The 22,968-nt window shown below is 49.2% G+C and overlaps 1 protein-coding gene across 15 annotated transcripts in view; it reads left to right on the plus strand.

Annotated features, from left to right (window-relative positions):
* Positions 1-13,816, plus strand: part of CRTC1 (CREB regulated transcription coactivator 1) — a 118,954-nt gene extending 105,138 nt beyond the window's left edge. For 7 of the 15 annotated variants that reach the window (XM_074302875.1, XM_074302885.1, XM_074302893.1 and 4 more), the window contains 4 exons: positions 2,071-2,172; positions 9,051-9,137; positions 10,373-10,553; positions 12,137-13,816. In XM_074302875.1, the coding sequence (XP_074158976.1) occupies positions 2,071-2,172; positions 9,051-9,137; positions 10,373-10,553; positions 12,137-12,348 (582 nt within the window). In that variant the 3' untranslated portion in view covers positions 12,349-13,816. The remainder of the gene's footprint in view (positions 1-2,070; positions 2,173-9,050; positions 9,138-10,372; positions 10,554-12,136) is intronic. The other 8 variants (XR_012488247.1, XR_012488257.1, XR_012488258.1 and 5 more) reach the window with 4 other exon arrangements.
* The last annotated feature ends 9,152 nt before the right edge of the window (positions 13,817-22,968 follow it).

The following is a 22,968-nucleotide window of genomic DNA, read 5'->3' on the forward strand; positions in this document are numbered from 1 at the left end:
CGGGCTGCCATCAAAGAACCGGCTAGGATGGTGTTTTCTTTGGGCTGCCTAGGGATGGGCAGGGTTCCAATAATTGGCTCTTAGAGGAGCTAGGGGCTGCCTAAGGTGCCTGGGAGCTTCCCTGAAAGTTTTAGGGAGAAGGAGCTTCAGAAGGAAAGGAGAGAGAATATCAGAGCGAGCTCCCCAGTTACAATGCACAGAGTCCTTTCCTTTGGCTAAATGTCCCACAAAAGAATACAAAAAAGTACAAAGTCTCCACCTTGGAGTGCCCACCAAAACCTGAGAGTTTGATTGGCACTTGGTCTGTGCCCCATTTCTTCTGAATCATAGACTTATTTGTTCTCCACTATCCTCAGTGGGAAGGCAAATGACAACTGCTGTAGACCAACCACCAGGGCTTTTTTAGGCAGCTCCAGAGAGATACAGGAGTGAAGGGAATTGCCATTTTCCCTTGACAGGAGAGCCCACCATTTCACTTGGTCTCTGATAAGAGATAAGTAGCCATTGCTTTGGCCAGCCCTAGAGAGTAGGTATTGGGGAAAATATACAGGACAAATCTGAACCTGCATACTGGCCCATCCAGGTGTAAATTTTTGCAGAATCCAGTCAAAATGTTCTGTATTTCCTTTCAATCTTTTCGCACATAAAAAGAGCCAAATCCTAGAAATTCAGAGCTTCTGAGTTTTATTTTCAAGTAATGGAAATGATACAGATATAGAGACAGGGATCGGACTTGTGATTTCATTGGCATAAGGAAACTGGCTCTTCAAGGCCGGCCGGCACCTCTGGTTAACAGAGCTTGAGGGTTAAATGACTTGCCCAGAATCAGCCCACAGGTGTCGAAGACAAAACTTGAATCCAGATCTTTCCAAGATCAGCTCTCTGCATTTTGTGGAGATAACTGGAATCAATCTGTAGCATTTTCAAATCCTGAAGGAGACTTTAGGATAGTGTATAAAGAATCACTGAAGGGTCTGCAGGTCCTTAGGCATTTCTTTCACCAGCTTCTGATAGAGAGCTCTCCTCATCTGGAGCAGTTCCAAGCAGTTCCAAGCAGTCCCAAGAAGAAGCTTCTAGGAACTCTCCTACCTGTTTAATTAGTGCTGATTCTTGTTTACCACTGAGTGGGCTTGCTCCCACATGGTACTTTGCTTTCTCCTAGGAAGACATGTGTGAAAGTAGTTTGATTCCTTGTAAAATTTCCCATTTGCAAATAAACCATTTGTACCTGAATTCCCAGAGCAGTGTCTTAGAAGGGAGCTTCAACATGGTTGGGGATCCCCTGCCTTAGGTACCTTGGAACGAACCCTCATTCCCAGTAGCCTCCGAGAGAATGTGAGAAATCATTTCAACCCTGGGCCCTTTACCTAAACCTAACTCACCCTGTGCTTGAATAACCTGGCCACCTAAGTGCTGGCTGTGGCCGCTTTGAGACAAAAGGGACCTTTGTGAAAAGGATATCAAAAGGAACAGGTTAAAATATGTTCAAGTATAAAGGGTGGAATTTGGAAAGCACCATCAGTAGAGCCTCTAGGTGGGAAGAGTGTTGTAAAACTTTGGAGTTAGTGTGTATTAAATGAATTAGTGTATGTGTTGGGACTTGCTGTGGTGCTCAGCCCTGTCTTTGAAGCACAGAGGAGTGGGAAGGGGTGGGGAAAGCAGGATGAGGGCGGGGAGGGGGGGGCTGGGACAGACTGGAAGTGAAAGGTATTGAGAGTTTGGACTGTACCCAGCTTCTCTTGGCCAGCAGGCTGTACACACAGTAGAACCCCTTTCTGATCTCGTATCAGTGACATCACTCCGAGTCCTACCTTGTAGCCAGATGTGTGATAGCTGTAGCAGGCTTTTTTTTTTAAGCACTGTTGTGAGAGTACAGCCAGAAAAGAATGTGATAATGGGGTTCTACTGTCCTGGATGAGCCGTGTAATTGAGATCCTGCCCTGACCCACTGGCCCCGCCAGTGTGTGGCCATATCCTCCAGGCTTAGAATTTCCAGCTCTGCACCAGTAAGCATGTAACCTTTCAACCTTCCATCGATCCCATGGTCTTTAATTCTGTGTTGTTCTGTAGGGTTCACTCCAGCAGTACCGCAGTAATGCTGGCTCCCCAGCCAACCAGTCTCCCACTTCTCCTGTCTCCAATCAAGGCTTCTCTCCTGGCAGCTCCCCTCAAGTAAGGGACTCTGTGCTTCCACAAGCCTTGCTTCTCGTCTCCAGTATGTCCATTGCCAACCCATGGTCACTCACTGTCACTGTCTGTGCCTCATGTTCACTGATGTCTCATCCTGTCTGGTCACTGAGATGCAGAGTGTTTCCCTAGCCCCACGAGGCCTCTTCTTCCCGCGCACTGGGAAAAGGTGGTTTGGCTGGGCTCTCTTGACCCTAGGCCTCCGCAGGAGCATTTGAAAGAGGAAGTGTTTGCTTGGGAGTGTGACAAAGATGATGTCAAAAGTTAGGGGCTCTCACGGGATGAGAATGATCTAGAGCATAGAAGAAGGGCCTTGGCTCCTGGCCCCAGGACTCAGGAGACCAGGCTTCTGTTCTTCTCAACTGGGATGGTGCCCTAAATCCCATGGTGTCCATGACACCATCGGTTCTAGGGACCTTACCAATGACACTCACAAACAGCGTAGGCTGTGAACCAGAAGTCGAGGCTTGGAACTTGATTGTGTCAGTCAAGACTGTTCTGATGCGTCTGCCTTTTCTACACCAGCACACGGCCCAGGTGCTGTCATTGCAGCCACCCGCCAGCCTGCGTGCCCTGTTCCGCCTCACTGATTAATCCTTGTATAATGGATGTCTCTGGGATTCAGTAGAGGAGGTTTCAAGGCCTGAATCGGGCCTAGAAAGGCTGAGGGTGAGGGAATCTTCTGCTTGTCTCTGCTACATCCTATCAGGCAAGACCACTGAGAGAGAGAGGAGAGGTGAGGGGCTGGAGAAAGCAGATCTGATCACAGAACAGTGAAAAGAGCTGTCTTTGTGCTTTTGGGCTTCTCAGACATACTTCCTCCCAATGACTGAGGGAAAAGAGCTGTAACAGGGTCCCTGTCCCCATTTGATATGATATCTGAGGAAATGGAGACCTCAGCACCTAGCAATGCAGCCCGGGACTCAGGACCCTGATGCAGGCTTCTGGCCCCACTTACTGCTGCTTTGATCAGCTGGGAGTCTGCAGGCCTGCCCGAGCCTCAGCGCCCAGGCCTGGCCATCCAGCACCCCCTTGGTTGCCCTGTGGTCCCAGAGCCATTGCCCAGGCAGACTCGGCTCACTGGTACACTTCTCTACGCCCAGGGTCTTGTCCAAAAGGTTCTTGTGGCACTAAGGATGCATTTCCCTTTGGACCAATCTCAAGCCATACCTGGCTCTTTTTGGGGTTTTATTAACAAGAGTCATAATTACCAGTACCAGCCCACATTTACAAGTGCTTTCTATTGCCTGAAGTGCTTTTTTTATAACAAGACTGTTGGGATCTGCATCATTGGAAGGAACTTCCAAATTGATGACATCACCAACCCAGTAGAATAGTTTCTGTAAGAGCCACTGCGTTAGACAGATTGAGGATAAAAGTGAGAAAACTACGGTACAGAAAGCTAAACTCAAAGAACTGGTCTAGAACAAACGCAGGCCTGCAGAAGAATTGAATCACAAAGGAGTTATCACTGCAAGCTGCGTGGATCCTCCATCCAGTGACTCCTAATACTTATCAAGCCTCTGTACCTACTCCCCAGCTTGCCATGGTGTCTGCTCTGATAGCTGCCTCGTGGCCATTGGCCATGGTGTGTCCAAGATGCTGGAAGGCTCTCTCCTTCCCAGGATCCAACTTCTGGATCCCAGGTTTTAATTAGTGGGGGTTTGTAAGCAGTGTTACTTTGTGCATCCAACCAGGGAGATTGCTCAGGGTCATCCTGGTCCCGGTGTTCCATTTCTCCTTCCCTCTCCTGGGGTATATGCCAGAGATAGACCAAAAAAGTCCATTGACATACACATTCCCAGAGGTCACACATCTTCTCTTCCCCACTCCCCATGCTAATGGGTTCTGCCTGCCTTTTCTTTTCCTGAACTGCTACTTGACCAAGAATCTTTTGACATTGAAACGCTATAATTTTGCTATGTCCGGCTCTATTTCCCACAGGCCAGGCAAACTCAGGAAGTCCTAGACTAGCATTGATGTTGGCCATTGAGACTGAAACGCTGCAACTTTGTTTGGCTCTGTTTCCCACAGACTAAGAGAAACGAGGAGACGCTTCTCCTTGCCACCTCAGAAGAGCGCAATAGACCATGCTTCCCCCTTTGCTCATTGGGCAGACTTCACTGTTTGAGCTGTTCAGTGTTGTCTTGTCGCAATCCAACTGAAGTAGATAAGGCTCGTATTTTTAGTGCCCTCATCCTTTCTGAAACCAGTCCAGCAGAATCACAAGGTTCACTCCCCACCCTGGGGATTTCTTGAAAGCCCATTAGTTAACCCAAAGGGATGGCTCTTATGGTGGGCTTTAAGACCCTTTACACTGGATGGTCCAAATAGAGGAGCCCCCAGCTCATCTTCACTCACACAAAGACCTGAGTTTCCCCTCCATTAGGTCATAAGGCCTGCCCTTTCCCCTCTTTATCTCCTGCCACCGACTAACACCTCCCAAAATACAGGAAGGGCACTTACGGAAGCCTGCCTGATCCCTATACCTAGTCAGTGGTTTGCTCTGGAGTTCTTTTTGAAAGCTGGAAGATTACATCTATTAGGTAGGTTTCATTCAGTGGTTTCATTGAAAGGAGAGATTTGGATGAAGACTGTCCAGTCGGTATCTAATATCCATCACATTCTCCACTGAGCTACGGAATAACTTCTAGAGGAGCAGTGGTCCTCCCTCTGGTTTTTCTTAGGGCTTGATGCCTTTAGAGCATCCTCATCTGGATTCCAAGCCTTTGTGACTCCTTCAGATAGATACATTTGTGGAAAATGTGCCTTTAAGTGGGCTACTTTTCTCTCTCCATTTTGTTTGCTGGTTGTGTTCTTTCCTGACATCTACTTCTCACCTGGAAGGAACTTTCCCAATGAAAACCTTTGTATAGTGCTGGTCAGCCTGATGCCATCGACTAAATCCTCTGAGCTCTGGCTGTTATAGAATGTTTTCTAACTTTCTGGATCTTTATTCAGCTGAACTCTGGGAAAGTGGTGTGTCCATCCATTCATTCCCCTGCCTTTAGACAAGAGGCTCAGGGAAGTTCTCTTGTCTGAGCTGGAAGAGGTCTTAGACCTTAGGGCATTAGAGTTGGATGGTATCTTAGAGCTCACCTAATGCAACTCCCATTTTCCAGATGAGAAAACTGGCCTGAGAGGGGGATGGATTTGCCCAGGATCACTCATTGGGTTAATGGTAGATTGAAAGTTATAGAAAGACCTTATTCTTCCTGCTCCAAAGTTGCAAGCCCCAGATGGAAATGTGAATGGGGGTTATTTTAGCAGACAACCTTGACTTAACAATCCTCAGACCGGGAGGTACTGCCCCCGTAAGATTTTAGCTTGATCTCTCTTGGGGTTGTGTCTTGCAGTAAACAATTAACTTCTTGCCCCAATCCACACAGCTTTACCTTGTACTTCATGATTCTGATTTACTCCAAGAGTAAATGCATGAGGTCAAGAAGCTCCTTATTGACTCCCTACCTTTGTCTCCACCTTCATGACAAAAGGTGAATAAATATCAAGGAAGGGATGGGAATTTCTGTTGGGTCTTTTTCCCTAGGGAGGAAGTTCGTTCAATCACATTCCTGGCATCAGCCTTCCCTGGTGCTGAAGCCAGGGCCTTCTCTCAGCTTGCTCCCACTCTCCCCAGCCTTCTATATTCAGTCTGTTTGCTGAGCCTGTTTAATTTTGCAGCAAAGTTGAAAAGAAAAGTTATCCAGTCCTAGTTGCCTCTTATGGGGTAAGTTGGGATGGATTTGTATCATAGAAGTGGCTGGGTCAAACTTTGTTGGGAGGCGAGTCCTTAGCTTTAGGATTAAAGACAGAAATTAGGCTGTAACCAGGGGGTAAGTGCAGGGAAATATCTCACAGCCTTTCTTCCCAACTCCTGCCCACTTGGCATTCCTAATGGCTTCTGTTTTCTTCACCCCTTCTTAATCTGATCTGCTTCATCTTGTCTCCAGACATGGCTCTAGCCTATCTATCCCGACCTCACTCATGATCAATTTGGTGAGAGCATTGTGTCAGCTACTGGATCAGGTACCAACTAGCCAGTTCACAGGCTTGGCATCCACTTCCTGTGCCCCTTAGTGCCTTTGGGATATTTAACAATGTTACATCAGGCCCCTGCTTTGGACCAAACTAAGGGTAAGCTTGGAAAGCTAAGCCCTTTAGGCCTTTGAGGGGAACTTGGCAAACAAGCATTGCCACATCTTGGACTCAGGGTAGGTAGACATCGGCATGCTATGACTGTGTTGTAGCCGAACAGAAGGAAGGAGATTTGAACCAATTCAGTCATTCACCACCTTTATTAGGGTCTCCTCTGAAATAACCTTTGGGCTGACAAGAACAGAGGCGGTCACAGTCCCTGCCCTGGAGCTGTTGCATGCTCTTGGACAGGACTTTTATCTTGTGTTCTGAGACCCAAAGCTCATAGTCTCTCATCTCCTGTAATGTACCTAGTGATCATGAGTGAGTTTCTCCTTCTTTATCCTTCCTCTTATCCCCTCTTCATGGAGATATGCCATCTTCCTAAAGAAAACCATTCTAGAGACAGGACAAAAAGATGGCCAGGATGGCTACTCTCTCCAATCGAGCCAGTCAGTGAGTTTTCTTATCTTCTCCTACAGTCACAAAAATCGGAGTTGAAGTTGACATTCAGTGCCAGCCATTCCTGGCTGAGCAGTACAGTGTTCCCTGTGGTATCCCTACAACTGTTTCTCCCTTCTCTGGGTGAAGCCCTGGAAAAATCATCCCAATTAGGATTGAGATGGAAAGCTGCAAGTAAAGTTACACTGGTTAATATATGAAAGTACTTGGAAAATTGTAAGCCGCCATTAGCCATTATGATTCTGGAACTGGGTGAAAAAGAAGAAAAGTTTCTTGAAATCCTAAGATTGTAAAGCTGCAAGCTACCTCAGTCATCTTCAGTCCATCTTTTCTTAACAGATTGAGGCTTAGAGAGAGAGAGAACAAGGACTTGTCTAAAGTCCTATTCCTAGTAAGTGATAGAACCAAGATTTGGACCCAGATCTTTGTCCGTTAACTTTGATTCCCTTTCCTGGAGCATTCAACTGTAGCTTGGGCTGAGTCAAGCTTGAAAAGTGACCTCTCTGGGAAGGGCCTTCTCCCGGGCCTTTCCAGCAGCACCCTGTCCCAGTACTGGCTGCCTTAGAGATTCAGCTGGAATTCCAATCAGATGTCTGGGTTATGAATTCCTGGGTCTCCTGTATAACCATCTGATATTCTAGGGAACCACTGCCAGTCACCCCTGCCCACCCAGAGAGCACCTGACTCCCACCTCACCGGCTCAGCCTGGGCCTCTCAGGAGGACTAGGACATGAGCTGTTTGTCCCAAACCACGGGTCTCCAAGCATGGGTGTCCTTCATCAGGCTTCACTTGTTGGGAGACAGATTTCCTTTCTCTCTTTTTAATAGCTCTGTAAAGGCAGGTGTTCTGTGAGCTTGACATCAATTCCCTCTTACAAAGAGCTGTTGGAAGAGACCTTCCTGGACAACTCTCGTGTGTGTGTGTGTGTGTGTGTGTGTGTATGTGTGTGTGTGTGTGTGTGTGTGCGTGCGCGCGTACATGCAGTCTAGAGGGAAGAATTCTGGAAGAAAGTTTGCTGTATGTTTTCCTAGCCTTTGTTTGCTGAAATGACTTCATGGTCTTTAACTGTGTGCTTGTATCCTGTTATCTTTGTATCTTTGCAATGTGGCCACACAGTGTCATTCTGTTCCTGAATTATATGTTCATCTTTGCTAGGTGGGTGATAGTTTCTAAAATTTTTATTTCTATCCTGATCATTGAAGGAAAAATTCTTAGGCTGTGGTTGGATTCTCAGTCATTTTAACTGGAAGAAGGGAAGTAAGAGGAAGTCAGATTCCAGCTCCAGATGAAAGAGAGCTTTGTAACTATCAAAGCTTTCTCATACGAAGAGACTGCCTGCCTTGGGAAGTAGTGAGCTCCCTACAGCTGGAGTTCTTCAAGTTTGTCAAGGATGTTGAACAGGGAATTCCTCAAGCCTCAGGCTGTAGATCTAGGACTCAGGGATGTCAGAAGCCATGATAGTATCTCCCCTTCCAGGCTTCTAGACCCATTCTCTACAGCTCCCATCGTAATGTAGAGTACATGAGCAGGAGGAGCTGCTTCGGCTCATCATTTGTGGGGTAGTCCTTGGGGCGAAAGGGATAGGCTGGTAGCCAGTGTTTGAATGATGAGTTTTCTATCAAGTCAGAAATTACGGAGATGGCACAGTTCCTCCTGAGTGGCTGAGCTCAGCTGTCACCTCTTTGTTCATCCGTTTCTGTCCTTGAAGTATCCTGTACATTTTGAGATGGAAAAGATGGGTTGAAGATCATGGAGGCTTTCCTTCCTGGAGATTGCAGGGAGTTGGGCTGTTCTCCCAGGAGCGTGTGCTAGGCACCCTCATGGGCCGAGCTGACTTCTGAGCCAGTGAGACCCTTAGCAGGCAGTCCCCAGAGCAGCAACCTGATCCAAAGACCCTTTGTGGCCTTGCCAGAGCTGCCCATGAGGTTAGGGGCTGTGGGAGGGTCACCTCTGTAGAAAAGATGGCTAGTCTTGCTCTGTGCCCTGGGGGAGAATGTGGCTCTCTCCACACTAGCAGTTGTAGCATTCTGCTAGCATAGTTAGTGAAGAACCAGCCCTTTCCCAGCAGCTGTAAGCTCCTTGAAGGACGTTTGTCTTTTGTCCCGGCCCTCATTGGGCCGGCAGTCTGAGTGAGCCTTGTCCGTTAGGTTGGCTGAGCCCGCCTCAGAGCAGGGCCGCTCTGGGTGGCTTCAGCGGCCTGCCCTCTTGTCAGTGGCCTGCCAAGTGTGGGGGATCTCACCACAGCAGGACTCTTTTTTATCTGCAGCACTCTTCCGTCCTGGGCAGCGTCTTTGGGGACTCCTTTTATGATCAGCAGATGACAGCGAGGCAGGCTAATGCCCTGTCCCATCAGGTGAGCCCTGTACGCTTCCTGCTCAGAATGGCCACTTTCTGCTTCCCTCCATGGCTGTGGCCGCCAAACCTGGACCACGAGGTCTGATCCCAACTTCCAGGCTGTCATATTTCCCTTAGGAGGGTTGTCACATGAAAGAGAAGCTTTGATAGCCAGAAAAAAGGACCTTTGAAATCCCCTAGTCTAACAGGGGCCCATAGAGGCCTGGCAACTTAGTCACAAGCTATGAACGCAATAGCAGAATCAATATTGGAACCCAGGTCTCCTGAATCCCAGGCCATGTCATCCTAGGGAATATGAGGCTCTTCTTTAGCCATGAGGTGGGGTTAAGGGGAGATGAAGTTAAGGGACTCTGGACTCAGTCTTTTCATTTATTAAGTGGCCTTGGGCCTCCAAGGTGCATCTGCTTGAGATCTGTGCTCCCAGGAATGCTTGACCTCCTTGGGCCTCAGAAAGGCTCGTTCTCTAAAGTCCCTCCGCTTCCTGATGTCAGAGTTGGCCTGCTGGACCTCATGAGAGTCAGGGAGATGGCAAGGAGGTGCTCTGACTCAGAATCCAAGGACCTGGGTTCAAGTGCTGGCTCTGTCATGTTCTAGCTTTGTGACCGTGGCTGAGTCATTTAACCCAGAGTGAGCGAGTTCTAGTTCCTTATCTGCAAAGTGAATCTGGATCCCTGCTCACTTCTGGGCTGAACTGTGAAGGGCCAAGTGGGGCATAATCTGAGGAGCACTCTGTAAGTGGGGAGGGTGAGAGGTCTCCTGGACAACGGGCACCACGTGGGTGGTTTTTGTTTCCCTCGGGCAGCTGGCACCCCACGTCTGTAGCTTGTCCTCCAAGGAGTCGGGTCCAAAGCCTCTCCCAGAGGGCACTGGGGCCGGAGCCCATGGGCACGTCTGCTTTGGTGCGAACGTGAGCCGAGAGATGCCAGAACAGCGCCCTGAGGCAGTGCATTTCCTGCCCTTTCCTACTCTGGAAAAAGTAGGGTTTGCAACTCTTTAAAAATACCAGCAGAACCCATCCTCATCATTCATTCATTCATTCATTGAACAAACATTTAATCCACTTGAATTGGATGGAAAAAGACACGGGTCAAAAAGAGCCTAGAAACCCGTTAGAGCATGTACTGGCTTGTCCTCTGGGGGAAATTTGTGCTCACAGTCTGAGCTGGACATGGCAGCAAGATTCTCTGGCCTGATGTGGTTGGGGTAACGCTTGGTTTGTGCTTTGATCTTCAGCTGGAACAGTTTAATATGATTGAAAACGCTATCAGCTCTAACAGCCTGTACAGCCCCTGCTCCACACTTAACTACTCCCAGGCTGCCATGATGGGACTGACGGGGAGTCACAGCAGCCTTCAAGATTCGCAGCAGCTAAACTACTCAAGCCACGGAAACATCCCTAACATCATCCTTACAGGTAAGCTTCTCCTTCTCCCCTTAGAACCTGACACCAGACTGCCATAGCCCTCCTTCTTTGCCATCCCCAGTCACCTTCAGCACCTTCCCCTGCTACCCTATCAACACTACCTCTTCCCCCACCACCATCCCCTCCCACCAGTACCATCCCTTCCCCATCAGCACCATCCCTCCCATTGACCATCTTCACCTGTTACCAGCATCCATCACCGTCATCATCATCAAAAATACAACAGAGTGCTACACTGTAGTCTACTGTTCCTTAAGCAGTCACCTACAGTGTAGCACTCTGCTGGTTGTATTTTTGATGATGATGATGAATTAACAAACCTGTTACTTCTTCCCAGTAGGAAATAAGCTTCTTGAGGGACTTTTGTTTTTGTCTGTTTTTCTTTAATGCTTAATACAGTGCCTTGTATCTAGCTGGCGTTGAATTGTGCTGTAGGAATCAGTTGTGCTGCGGAATCTGTCTGTCCATCTGTCTATTGGCATAGGAATGATTGTGCTGATGGTTCTATCTATCTATCTGTTGGTTTATCTATCAGTCTGTCCATCTCTCTGTTGGTCTGCCTGTCAAGTTGTTGGCATAGGAATGAGTTGTATTGGGGGTTGGGCTTGAAATTGGTTTTGTACCAATATGCTGAAACTTCTTGGAGAAAGTGTTGTATATGGCACCCTTTAAAGCCTGGGTGACTTGGGCCTGCATTCCTGGCGTGGAGGAGCAGTGGCCCGCTCTGGCCCCTCTTTTGGGGCAGCAGGCTTCTCTGCCCAGAGACCAGGTTCCCGGATTTTCAATTTGAAGAAAAGCCTGGGAACTGGCATCTGGTAAGTGTTTTACAGATGAAGAACCCAAAGCTCACCGAGACTTGCCCAGAGCTTGCCCCTAGGAGTCAGTGTAGTGGGTCTTTGGATTCCCAGGCCAGGGCTTCTTATGTAGTGTCTCACGGTCTCCTGGAGGAAAAGACCGCTCCCACCAGAGCAGTGCTGTAGTCGAATGAGCACCATCTTAACCCATTACCAGGTGCGGGCAGAGAGAATTCATGGTTTGCTGACAGCAAACCCCACCCCTTGTGCCAGGGGTTTGATTTTGTAGAGGAAAGAATGGAACTTCCCTGGACTCATTTGATTCTATGTGAACACATGTGTTTTATCTTAAGGGAAGCGGCTCAGGACTCAAGAGCAATTTGGGTCACTGTAAAGGCTCCTTCCTGGCCAGGCCCTGGCTGTCTAACAGCCCTATATTCTCCATGTTGTGTGTGTTCTAATGACCTTTCTGAGGTCCCTCTCCCTGGGTCTCACTCACAAAGAGGCAGCTCCAGGCGCAGTTTCGGCCCTTACTCCGGTCTCTTTCCCCAAGGCCGGAGGTCTTCCTCATGTGAAAGACAATCACATCTTCCCCTAGGCCCAGCGCAGCATGGTGTGAAAAAGCCCAGATATTGCCTCATTGGGATCAACTCTTCTCTTTGTCCCAGGGCTCGCCGGAGATGGCAGCGAGCAAAGCCTCTCGCTGGGTCTGCCCGCTCTCCTCTGACAAGGGTGTTCCATGTGGAGAAGCTAACCCTGTTTTTGTGTCTCCCGTTCCAGTGACAGGGGAGTCCCCCCCCAGTTTATCAAAAGAACTGACCAGCACTTTGGCAGGAGTCGGCGATGTGAGTTTTGATTCCGATTCCCAGTTCCCCCTGGACGAACTCAAGATTGACCCTTTAACGCTCGATGGACTTCACATGCTCAACGATCCCGACATGGTCCTCACTGACCCCGCCACAGAGGACACTTTCCGAATGGACCGGCTGTAGGGCTCGGACACCTCGAGCCGAGGAGCGTGCCACCTTCCTGGCGCCCAGCCGGACTGAACACAGCCACGGGTCAGTGGGGTCCGATTCCAGGGTTCCTGAGAGCAGCCGCTCTGCCCCATTCAATTGAGTAAAGCTTGTCTTTCTAAGCTTGCAGTGCTGCCACCTCCTCATCCCCCACCCCCAGCCTCACCCCCCCGGTGCCATCTTGGACCCTCTGGTTCAGTCTACTCGTTGCCATTTGAATGAGTTTGGATCCTGCATCCGCCTTCCCGCCCAAGTCCCAGCGTGAGGTTGTGAATGTGTTCTTGCACTAGGAGGGGGGTATATGTGGCCCCCACCACGAAGCAGCGTGCCCGCCACCTGAGCAGTCTCCCTCTGTAAGATACCAAAACCATTGGCCGGCGTCCTTGTGCTCCTCAAGTTGCCATTTCCACTGTCGTCCCATCCCTCCCCCCCTCCCTCCTATCCCTCCTGCCTTCGGGCTCTGGGTCTCCGGGCTGATGACTCCGGTGCCCCTCCTCAAGCCCCCGAGGTGGAGAGAGCAGAGCTCGGGGTTTCTGACTCCCCGACTACTTGGTTGCAGCCGCTTCCTAGTGTAACGGAGCTTTCCCCATGTGGATATGCTTTGTGCGTTTTCTGATTTGTTTCCTCACTGGTTCAGCCCTCACTGCCTTTTCTCAAGCCGTTGGCAAAACGGTGTTCTCTGAGACCGGGGAGCAGCAGCTAGAGCAGACCCATCCCAGAGGGCTTTGCTGAATGGGTGCTTCCCTCCCCCAAAAAGAGAGAGAGAAAAAGAGAGAGGGTGTGAAAAAGCAAAACATAAACACTATTTTGAGAGATTTCTTTTTATATTTCTGAGCACACAAAAAGTACTATAATTCATTACCTGGTGAAAATGAAGGAGAGAACGGAAGATTTAAAGCAGCTAGAATGACTTCTGTGGCCAAGTTGGACAGACTTACTTGCTTTCCCTTTCCTTGTTATTCTTCCCATCTTCCACCCCACCTCATCTCCATCCCTCTCCCCATCCTCATCCCCTTCCCCATCCCCCTCCTGCCAAACCTTTCCAGTCCTACCCTGGTGGTACAAATCCTGGGCAGGAATGGAAGGATCTCCTTCTTGGGAGGAGTCCAAGAAAAGGTGGGGCGTTTTTGACCTATTTTTTATTATTGTTCATTACCTGTTATGTGTTTTCAGTTAACTTTACATACTGTTATTTAAGGAATTTGTGATTTTTTTTTCTGTTTTTGTTTTGTTTTGTATTTAAGTATTTGGATAGTCGAGACGTAACCGAACTCCATGGAGCCATTGATGCCCTGTATGTCTGTACAGTGCATCTACTTGTGTTTTGATTCCCCGAACGATATGCATCATAGTCTATATTTTTAAACCAACTGGAATTTTAAACAATTCTCAACCAGAAACAATCACATCAACGTCTAAGTCTAAATAAAGAATGTTACCTTTCTGATGTCTCCAAATAAGTGATCAGCCCTGCCAAATTCTCCTTGTCTCCAACGCCAGAAGGTGGTGAGTGAGTCAAGGCCTGCACAGGCCGGGCTTCTGTTGGTCTCCCCAGTCCTGCCCCCTGGGTGCATGGCAGCACAGCCGACAGCTAGGGGAAGGCCCATAGTGGAACCAGTTGAAGAACTTCCCATAGGCTCATAGAGCCCCAGATGCGGGGGACGCTGTGGCCCAAGGGTTCTCAGCCTTTTTGTATCCTCGACCCCTTTGGCAGTAAGTCTGGTAAAGCCTGTGGAGTCTTTTCAGAATCATGTTTTTAAATACATAAAATGTGGCAATTTAAAGGAAACCAATTATATTGAAATAGAGTGAGCAAAGGGTTTGTTGTTGTTGTTGTTGTTGTTGTTTTTAAGTTCATGGATCCCAGATTCAGAACTCTTCATTTAGTCTAACTCCTCTTTTTACAAAGAAGGAAACTGAGACCTACAGGAACAAGGACTTGCTGGGGTCCCATTGGAAGTCATGATCACAGCTTGAAAAGCTGGGACTCCTGCTTGTGGCTCAGTTGTTCTTCCCATTCCATTCTCTGACTCCCAAAAGTTCCTGTTTGAAACTTCCATGTACTCTTAGACTCGGGGCTTGCCAGACCAGACAGATGAGGGGGGATTATGAAACTCTTGAGAATTTGAGGTTTGGTTTTGTTTTTAACTGTTTACCAAGACTCCCCAAACCCTCCAGCTGGTTTTTTCATTCAGCAGTCGGCCATAATGGGATTTGACAAATTATGACCCTTCTTCTGCCCCCCCAACTTTGTCATTTGAATTGTGTTATTTTTAGCTAGTTGGTAGTAAATGCTCATGAAAAGAATACATAGAGAGCAGCTCATTCCAATATGATTTTTGTCAAATGTATACCACTGCCCCAAAATTAAAAAAAAAAAAAAAAAAAGCCTTTTTAACTTTATTACATCAGAGTTACTTTTGTGTTTCCTCCTCCTTGCCCCCCTCCCCATACTGCTGACCAGAATTCCATAGGAGCGGTCACTGTCAAACTCTTCCCAGCCCATTTTGGTTTGAAATGAACTGGGAGAGGGAAGGAGGCAACCTTTTGGGGAGTCCAAGGAGGCCATGAGTTATAGCTCAATTTCTGTGTGCTTCAAGAAATCCAGGGGAGGCCGAGCTCTTTAACCATACCTCCAGCCATGCTGGCCATAACCACCTTCCTCCTTCATGCTTCTGGACTATTTTCTAACCGTTTGCACTAAGGTGACATGAAGGGGATCATTTTGTTCTTAAAATAGGAATTTCTGAAATATTTTTTTTCCCTCTCCTGGAGAGTAGGGAGGGCTTTTCATCTCCTCCATTTAAGGCTCGAAAAAATCTTGCCCACTTCTAACTACCACGCTCCTGCCACCTGCTTGTTTTCCTCTGCTAATGCTGTATTTGTTTTTTCTTTTCTCTACTTTTACCTCCCCTACCCTTACTCCTACCCCCCCCAAATGATCATTTCCAATGGAAGAGGCATACACCCATAAGAGCTTGAGTTACTTTCATAAAGACGAGCCCAGTCCTTTCCTTCAGAACAGCCAAAGGTATTGTGCAAATTTTCTGTGCTTCCTGCAAGTTTTGTTGCTCCCTGATAATTTCTGTTTGTTCATTGACTTGGTGTCCCCAACCTATAGGGCCAGCCAAACCTTGTGCACGAAAATGCTTGTTTGTGAGACGTTATATTTTTTAAACCACTGTCTCTTAATGAAGCATCCAGTTTGGAAGGTATTTGTTCAATTCACTAACCAGATTGTGTGGTGGGTAGTTTTTTACAGGGACACGATGTTGCTAAATGCCACCTTGGAGAATGTGGTCTTTTTTTTAAAAAACAAAAACAAAAAAACAAAGACAAAACTACATGTACATAAGAGAGTTTGTTTATTATTAGAATTGTAAGTAGAACTTTTAAAAAATGGCCTTAATAAAATAACCCATCTGGATGCAATTCTCAGACAAGGCATTGGGGACCATCTAATTTAGCCAATATCTATCTGTCTCTCTGTCTGTCTCTGTCTCTGCCTCTCTCTTTTTCTGTCTCTTCTCTTCTCTTCTCTTCTCTTCTCTTCTCTTCTCTTCTCTTCTCTTCTCTTCTCTTCTCTTCTCTTCTCTTCTCTTCTCTTCTCTTCTCTTCTCTCTCTTTTTCTTTCTCTCTCTCTTTCTCTTTCTCTTTCTCTTTCTCTTTCTCTTTCTCTTTCTCTCTTTTTCTCTCTCTTGTGTTTGGTCCCTTTCTGGAAGTGTGTGATGTGGAAGGGGATGACAGGCACAGACAGGAATTCCTTGTCTCCAACCCCAAAGAGAAAGGCAGTCCTGCTACTTGTATTAACCCTTTGAGAAATTGAATGTCACACTGGGTGCCATCTTGCTAACACTTTGAAGATAGATTTTGCGGCCAGAATATTCCATATCTTGCCCACTGAGCACCCTTCCACCACTGGGATAATGGGTGACACCTGACGAATGGTTTGATAAATTTTTTTTTCTTTTTTGTCACCCATGTAAGCTTTTGGATTAAAAAACCTCTTTGGAAAATTTTTAGTTTGGGGGTGGTTTTGAACCCTGGTGAATGGGGAAGGTCAGAGAAAGGAGCAGCAGCACCAAGGACTGGCATGGAAGTTAAGGGGCTTCGATTTTTAGCTGCCAGAGAAATTAAAGCTGCTGGACCTGCCTGAGGCAGGAAATAGGAGCCCCAGCCACCAATGAGGAAATTGCTTGAGTGGAGAAAATGAAACCATTTGCTTTTGACTTGGGTGCCGAGGACATTTGAATGACATTCATTCTCTCAGTCTCAAAGGGTTAATTCCCACACTGTTGCCCGCCAATGGATTTCTAGTTGGTTTTTTTAACATTCTCCCAGGAAAGACTGTTGTGTTTGCCAACTTTTTTTGCAAAAAAGCAACCAACCAATGGAAACTGCACTCTCATCATGTAGAAAATACTGTGACTACAAAGAGACCCTGTAGATTTTTGCTATTTATTACTGTCTAGGAACCTGGGGTGGGGAGGGGGTGTTGTTTTGCATCATGTATATAATACTGATGTCTGCATTCTCTGTAAACCTGGATCGACACCGGCTGACTTTTGTGCTGCCTGCATGAGACCTGCATGGGACTGGAGGCAGCAGCAGGACACATGTCTCGGGGCTGTGCCCGCATGTTAATAAGCTCATGACCAGTGTCCTGTGCTGCTGCTCAAAACCTTTTCCTGGACAGAGGGAACTCCTGTAAAAAAGAGGTTTTTTGGAACTCCTCTTGGAGAGAGAGTAGGTACTATTCTGGCTCCTGTATCCTCGAGCCATAGCAACCCAGAACATCCTAGATGGCAGAGCTGGCAGGACCCTTAGAACCCAGGATGTCAGAGCTGTGGGGGGACCTTAGAACACTGGGAGTCAGTGCTACTTGGGGGAGGGAACTTTAAAACACAGGATGTCAGAGTTGGCAGGGCCTTAGAACACAGGGTGTCAGTGCTGGGAGGAATTTCTAATTACAAATTAGCAGGAAAGGACCTTAGTGATTTGGTGATTCAATTCTAGTTCAACTTCCCTTATTTAATTGAGATCCACAGGAGGGGGTCGCTTACCCAGGTCAAACATCTTCATTAATGACAGAGCCAGAACAATGGCTCAAGGTCTGTTTTTCTCCACCTCCCCTGCTAGAAGTTTTTAAATGTTTTTCTTAAGGGAAATCAACAAAACCAATAACCCAAATTCCCCACCCTTCCTGCTTCCCACACCCATCAAAAGTCAAGGGCACTTACATGACTCTCAGGTACTCCGATGGGACCACGGTGTGTGTCTAGGTGCTGAGAAGCCTTCTCTGCAAGGTTCCAGGGCAAACACTGGCCCCTGGGAAGACTAGCCATCGCTGTCTGGCCTGTCTCTCTAGCAGAGCTCTCCTAGAAATACAGGATCATGAAATAATCGTGGCATTTGGAAAGCCCCGTCTGTCACTCTTGTGTCCCTGGGCCATGTGGTACAAGGTAGACATAAGGCTGACAAATGCTGCCCCTCCCTTCTTCCCCCCCCCTCCTCATCAGGCTTTGGATTTCCAGCATCTTTGTGGCTTGTCTGTCTGCTGGATTCCATATTTTATAAAGATCCTTCACATCTGTGGGTTCTCTCTTGGGCCACTGATGAATTCCCTTAAAAAGAGACAGCACCCTCCCCCCAAATAATTTCTTCATACTTTTTATTGCTTGTATTATAGTAGGGACTTGAGCAACTCTGGGAAGGCGAGGGGAAGATTGGCGGAACGTTCTCTGAGGAGCATTGAACTCTTCAACTCATCTTTGCTAATGAACCCACAAATCCACGACCCCCAACATTTCTTTTCCCCATTTTCCGAGTGCTGCTCATTAAGGACACAGATGTTTGTTTTTTCTAGTGCCCTGTGCTGTAGGGAACACAGAGATGACTGACTAAGGTGTCTTTCCCTCAGGGAGCTGAGAAGCCAATGGGAGGATTATTTTGTAGACAGAGCCAGCCCCTTCCTTCCTGTGGATCTGCTTTTTGTACTTGCACAGGATTGAGGAAGGCAGCCGGGTCGGGTCAGGGAGGTGTGGGGGACGTTGGGGGGCAGTATTTCATGAAGTGCTTGGGCAGGTTTGACGCAGTGGAAGGTTAGCCAGACAGCTCCCCTCACATGGGAGGACATGGCAGAGGTTATCTGCAGAGGTCTGTGGGGTTGAGAACAGTGGAGATCAGCACTGTCTGCAGAAATAGCTGTGTGTGTGTGTGGGGGGTGGCAACCAGGGGTTGGATGATAGGTGTCCATGTTGACACAGAGATCAGTGAGTTTGGATTCAAGGAGCCAAGTTCAGATTCGGTGAGTTTAGGCAGATGGTTTACTTTCTCTGGGTCTAAGAGTCTTCTGTGGAGAGAGTCGGATCACATGGTCAGGAAGGTCCCTTCTGGCTTTAAGTCTTGTGACACATCTGTCACCTCTCTTGGAACAGGCAGGAAAATCGGCAGCCCCCTTGAGCTCTGGGTGAGAGGCTGCAACACCTTGGAGCTGGCAGGTAGGGCTAGAAGGGAGAGTTCTGGGTAGATATGCAGCTCGCATATGATGACGGCCCCGATTTCCCAACACTTTCCCCACAGCAGCCCTGTGGCAGGGGCCAAGAGCCATTGGGAGCCACCTCCATTTACAAGGTTCAGTGCTTGGAGCCGGGCTTCAGACTTTGGTCTTCATTCCAAATCTGGCCACGCAGTGAGCTGTGTCCGTGTTGGGGGGACGGGCCTAAGTCCGTCCTGAATGGCACCTCCACTGGGGCCATTATGAGGAAACCAGTTCTACCAAAAGCACATTAGCAAACCCCTGGTGGAGAAGCCCTGGACCACAGACTCCCTATCCTTGAATCCTGTGATCTGGGTGGTCAGCCTCCTAACTTTGAGGCATTCTTGTCAAGCCCGAGAGCTGGGTTTCTTAGGCTGAGCCTGCTCTGCGGGGGTGAGGGCAGAGAAGGCTGGCTTTGGAAACTGTTCTTTGGGGTCAATTCCAGCTCTGCCACTTGACGTCCATGTGGCCATTGACAATCTCTGGGTCTCAGTCTGCTCACCTGTACCTGAGGCCCTTGAAGATCTAAACACAACTTCTCTCCTTCCTGCTGCACTCACCGATGTCAGTCGGACCTGTTTTTAGGTTCCGTCTTGAGCTCCCTCTCCAAGAACACAGAGACAGGGCAGCCCACGCTTTTGTCCTACCTTACCCTCAATTCCTTTGGAGAATCCAGGAGCTGGGTGACTCAGGCCCAAGCTGAGGAGGGGGAAAGGAAGAAAGAAACTCTTGTTCCCATGTCCCCTCTCCTTTCCTTTTCTGGGGCAGCCAACACACAGGGGCACTGGGGTCCACGTAGTAGCTCTGGGAGCAGATGTTCTGCTGCTCCCCGTGTTCCTCATTGGACTATTGATCCCTAAAAGGCCTTTTCCCCCCTAAATCCTGTGAATCACAGTTTCCCTCCCTCCTATTGGCCAAACGTCCCCAGTACAGTCTGCTGAATTATCCTTGCAAAAAAGGCCCTTCACTCCTCTTCCCCCACTCACTCTTGCCTGACTGGTCATTTTTACTGAGGTGTACCTTGACCCCTCAACCTGTTGACTGGGACAGCCCCCTGTCATCTGTCTGAATACTGATTTCTTCCAGAAAGGTGGTCAAGTAAAAGACCCTTTGACAGCAGTGGATGCTATCAGGCCTACTTTCCTTGAGCTCTGGGGAGACCCTTTGGCACCCCATCCTGCCCGTGGGTTCCTTTGGTCCTGAATAGTCTAGGCTTCTTCCCCTACTGGGAACACTACTGGCCCCTTAGAGCTGCAAAGACACTGGCCATCCCTCATCCTCTCCATCCTGAAAGGGAAGCTGAGTTGAGGGTCCAGGGACAGTTCTGTCCCTCGCTGGAGCTCCCTCCTCTGGCATCTCTCATGCCTTATGCCCTGCCCCTATTGCTGCAGGAAGCAGCTGGCATCCTGACTGACAGCCCTGCTCCCCACCTTCCTTTTGCTTACTTGCTGGTATCAGCCTCAGTCCTCTTTCACTCTTCTGCCAAAGGTGGGACACATGCTGCGTCTGGGTCTCCAGCCGCCACCCCCCGGCTTCTTCCCTCTTCGGTGAAGGGGCAGGAAGACTGGAGGACGTAGCTCGGGACCAGAAGAACGGGGAGCAGTGAGGGCCTGCCCACTTGGGGTCCAGGCCCAGCTGATGGGAGCCAAGGATTCAGAGCTGGCCAGTGCTGGGGGGGGGGTCTCAACCGCAGCCCTCAGGCACTGAGGCTCAGGGACAGGAGGTCATTTACTCAATGTCCTTCAGACCATAAGTCCGGAGCCAGGCTTTGAACCTAGGGGTTCCTTCCTTCCCCTTGTCCTGGCCCTATTCTCCGCACCAAACTGGCTCCTTTTGGATTACTAGAGCATCCTGCCTTAGCCGGGCCTGGCTCAGCAGGTGGGAATTGTCATTTCCCCGGGGGATTGCCCTCCAAGCTGCCCAGGTGAGCCAAGAGGCTCGCCACATTCTAGTATCCTTTTGCACAGGGGACTTCTTCAAGTGCCCTCTTGCCCTGAGAGCTCAGCACCTGGGCTTGCCTGGCTGTCAGCATCTGCAGCGGGCAATGCCCCTGCCTGCCGGATCTCCCAGGACTGCTATCCACCTAGTGGCAGCTCCCAGAACTTCAGTCCTAACCCCAAGAGGGACCGTTTCCTCCAGGCCTGGCCTTGACAACCCAAATGCGTTTACTGATTCATTAGCCTGACCCTCAGTCCCTGTCTTGGGCCCCTTCTGACCGAGTTGACCACAGGCGTCCCCTCTCTGTGTCATGGAGTGTCTAGGGTTTAGGAAGGCTTCCTTCCCCTGGCTGGGGGGAGACGGGGGGCAGGCTGGCAGGAGGGCCAAAGGTCTATTGAGGAGAGGAAAGAGAGCCCTCGTGGGGTCAAGGTGGAGGCAAGCCGCCAGCTTTGTTTCCCTGCCCGGGCCTGGGACTTCGGGCTGTGAGGTAAGGAGAGGCTTGGACTTGGGGTCGGAGATTCCCGCCTCTGCCACAGCTCATTAGGTGACTTGGAAAAGTCCTTTTCCTCCCTGTGATCTCCTTTTTGTCTATAAATGTAGAAGGTTAGGCTTGCCGATCTCTGTTGCTAAGGTCCTCACATCTCTGACATTCTAGAATTCTAAGACTTGGTTCCGGCTGGCCTTTTGAGAGGGCCCCAGCTTTCAGGGGATGCCATCTGCTCATCTGCTAGCTTGCATGGTCCCCCAGCCTCATGGCCACCTCCAGAGAACCTCCAGGGATGGAAGCCTCTTTTCTGTCTGACAGCCACCCTATGTTCTGAGGAGTTGGTGGGCAGGCAGAAAAACAAAAAGCCCTCATTATAAATCGGAGAATCAGCCCCCAAAGGATAGAGTTAAATATATCCTTCGTCCCCTTCTCCTCCCTCCTCTTCTCACCTTGGCTGGACCTACGTGCTAAGAGCTCAGAGGATCTATGCACTTCCCTGCTCCTTTGCTACAAAATTGGGGGCTGGTTCTCCCCATTTTACCAATGGAGCAAATGAGGCCCAGTCAGTGGCAGGAACTTAGACTGGGTGAAAGGGAGAGTCCATAGGTAGAATCCCACAGTCCTAATCTCACTGAGTCCCACCCCCTAATTCCTTCTCACTTAGGTTAGGTAAGGGACTAGCCTTTACCCTCAAGGGAATTAAGGTGGTATACAGCTGGGCCCATGGGAACAAAGAAAACGAGACTCCAGCTCAATCAGGCAAAAGGGGTACATGGGGGGGCTCTCCTCCTCCTGTCCTGGGAAGCCGGAGACTTCCCAGGGACAGGGCAGGCAGGTCTTGAAGCCCCAGTTCCCTGGAGCTGTTGGTCAGGCCTTAAACTACTATTCCTCAGCCCCTGTGGCCACATCCAGAGAAATGGGGCTGGTTGGTATAGCCACCTCTAAACCCCTCACCCTATTGGGAAGGGCTCCTTCAGGTGCTGACCTTTCCTCTTCCTAGTCCTGGGGCCATGCCCGGTTGGGAGGAGCTCCATTTCCATCTGGCCTGGCTGCCTGGGGGGGGGGGGGCTGGGAATAGGTCAGTGTTGGTGCTGGGCCCTGCCCTTGTCTCCTTGGGAGGAGAGGGGAAGGCCCAAGCTCCCCCCGCCCCAGCCAGGGCGAGTAGTCGAAGACCCAGGTGGTTCTATCCAAGACCATCCCCAGGAGTCCGGAGCCCCTGATTGCCTTTGGCCAGCAAACAGGAAAAGGAATTGGGGGGAGGAATGAATGGGATTCAGAAATGGCGACAAGCTGCCTCTCTCAGAGGGTCCGACAGCCTGTCTCTGCACTGAGGACTTGTGTCTGGTCTCACTGATATATGCAAAACCCCTTCTGTCCACCGTCTGCACCCTCCGGCCCCCGGGGCTCCAGAGCTCTCTGGGGAGGTAGAAGTGGGAGTTTGGAGGTGGCCCCCATCTGTGTCTGCCCCAGGCCAGGCTGCAGGCGCCCGGCCGGCCTGGCCCAGCCCATCTGGACTGTACCCGGGCTCCCTGGCCCCCCCACTTCAGCCCCATTCTCTTTTTCCTGTGGACGCTTTGTCTTTGTATCTTTGCATTCTTTGTAAAGGAAATGTAATAAAATTCAAATGTTTTCG

The sequence above is a fragment of the Sminthopsis crassicaudata genome, chromosome 1 (genome assembly GCF_048593235.1).
Source record: "Sminthopsis crassicaudata isolate SCR6 chromosome 1, ASM4859323v1, whole genome shotgun sequence".
Classification (NCBI taxonomy): domain Eukaryota; kingdom Metazoa; phylum Chordata; class Mammalia; order Dasyuromorphia; family Dasyuridae; genus Sminthopsis; species Sminthopsis crassicaudata.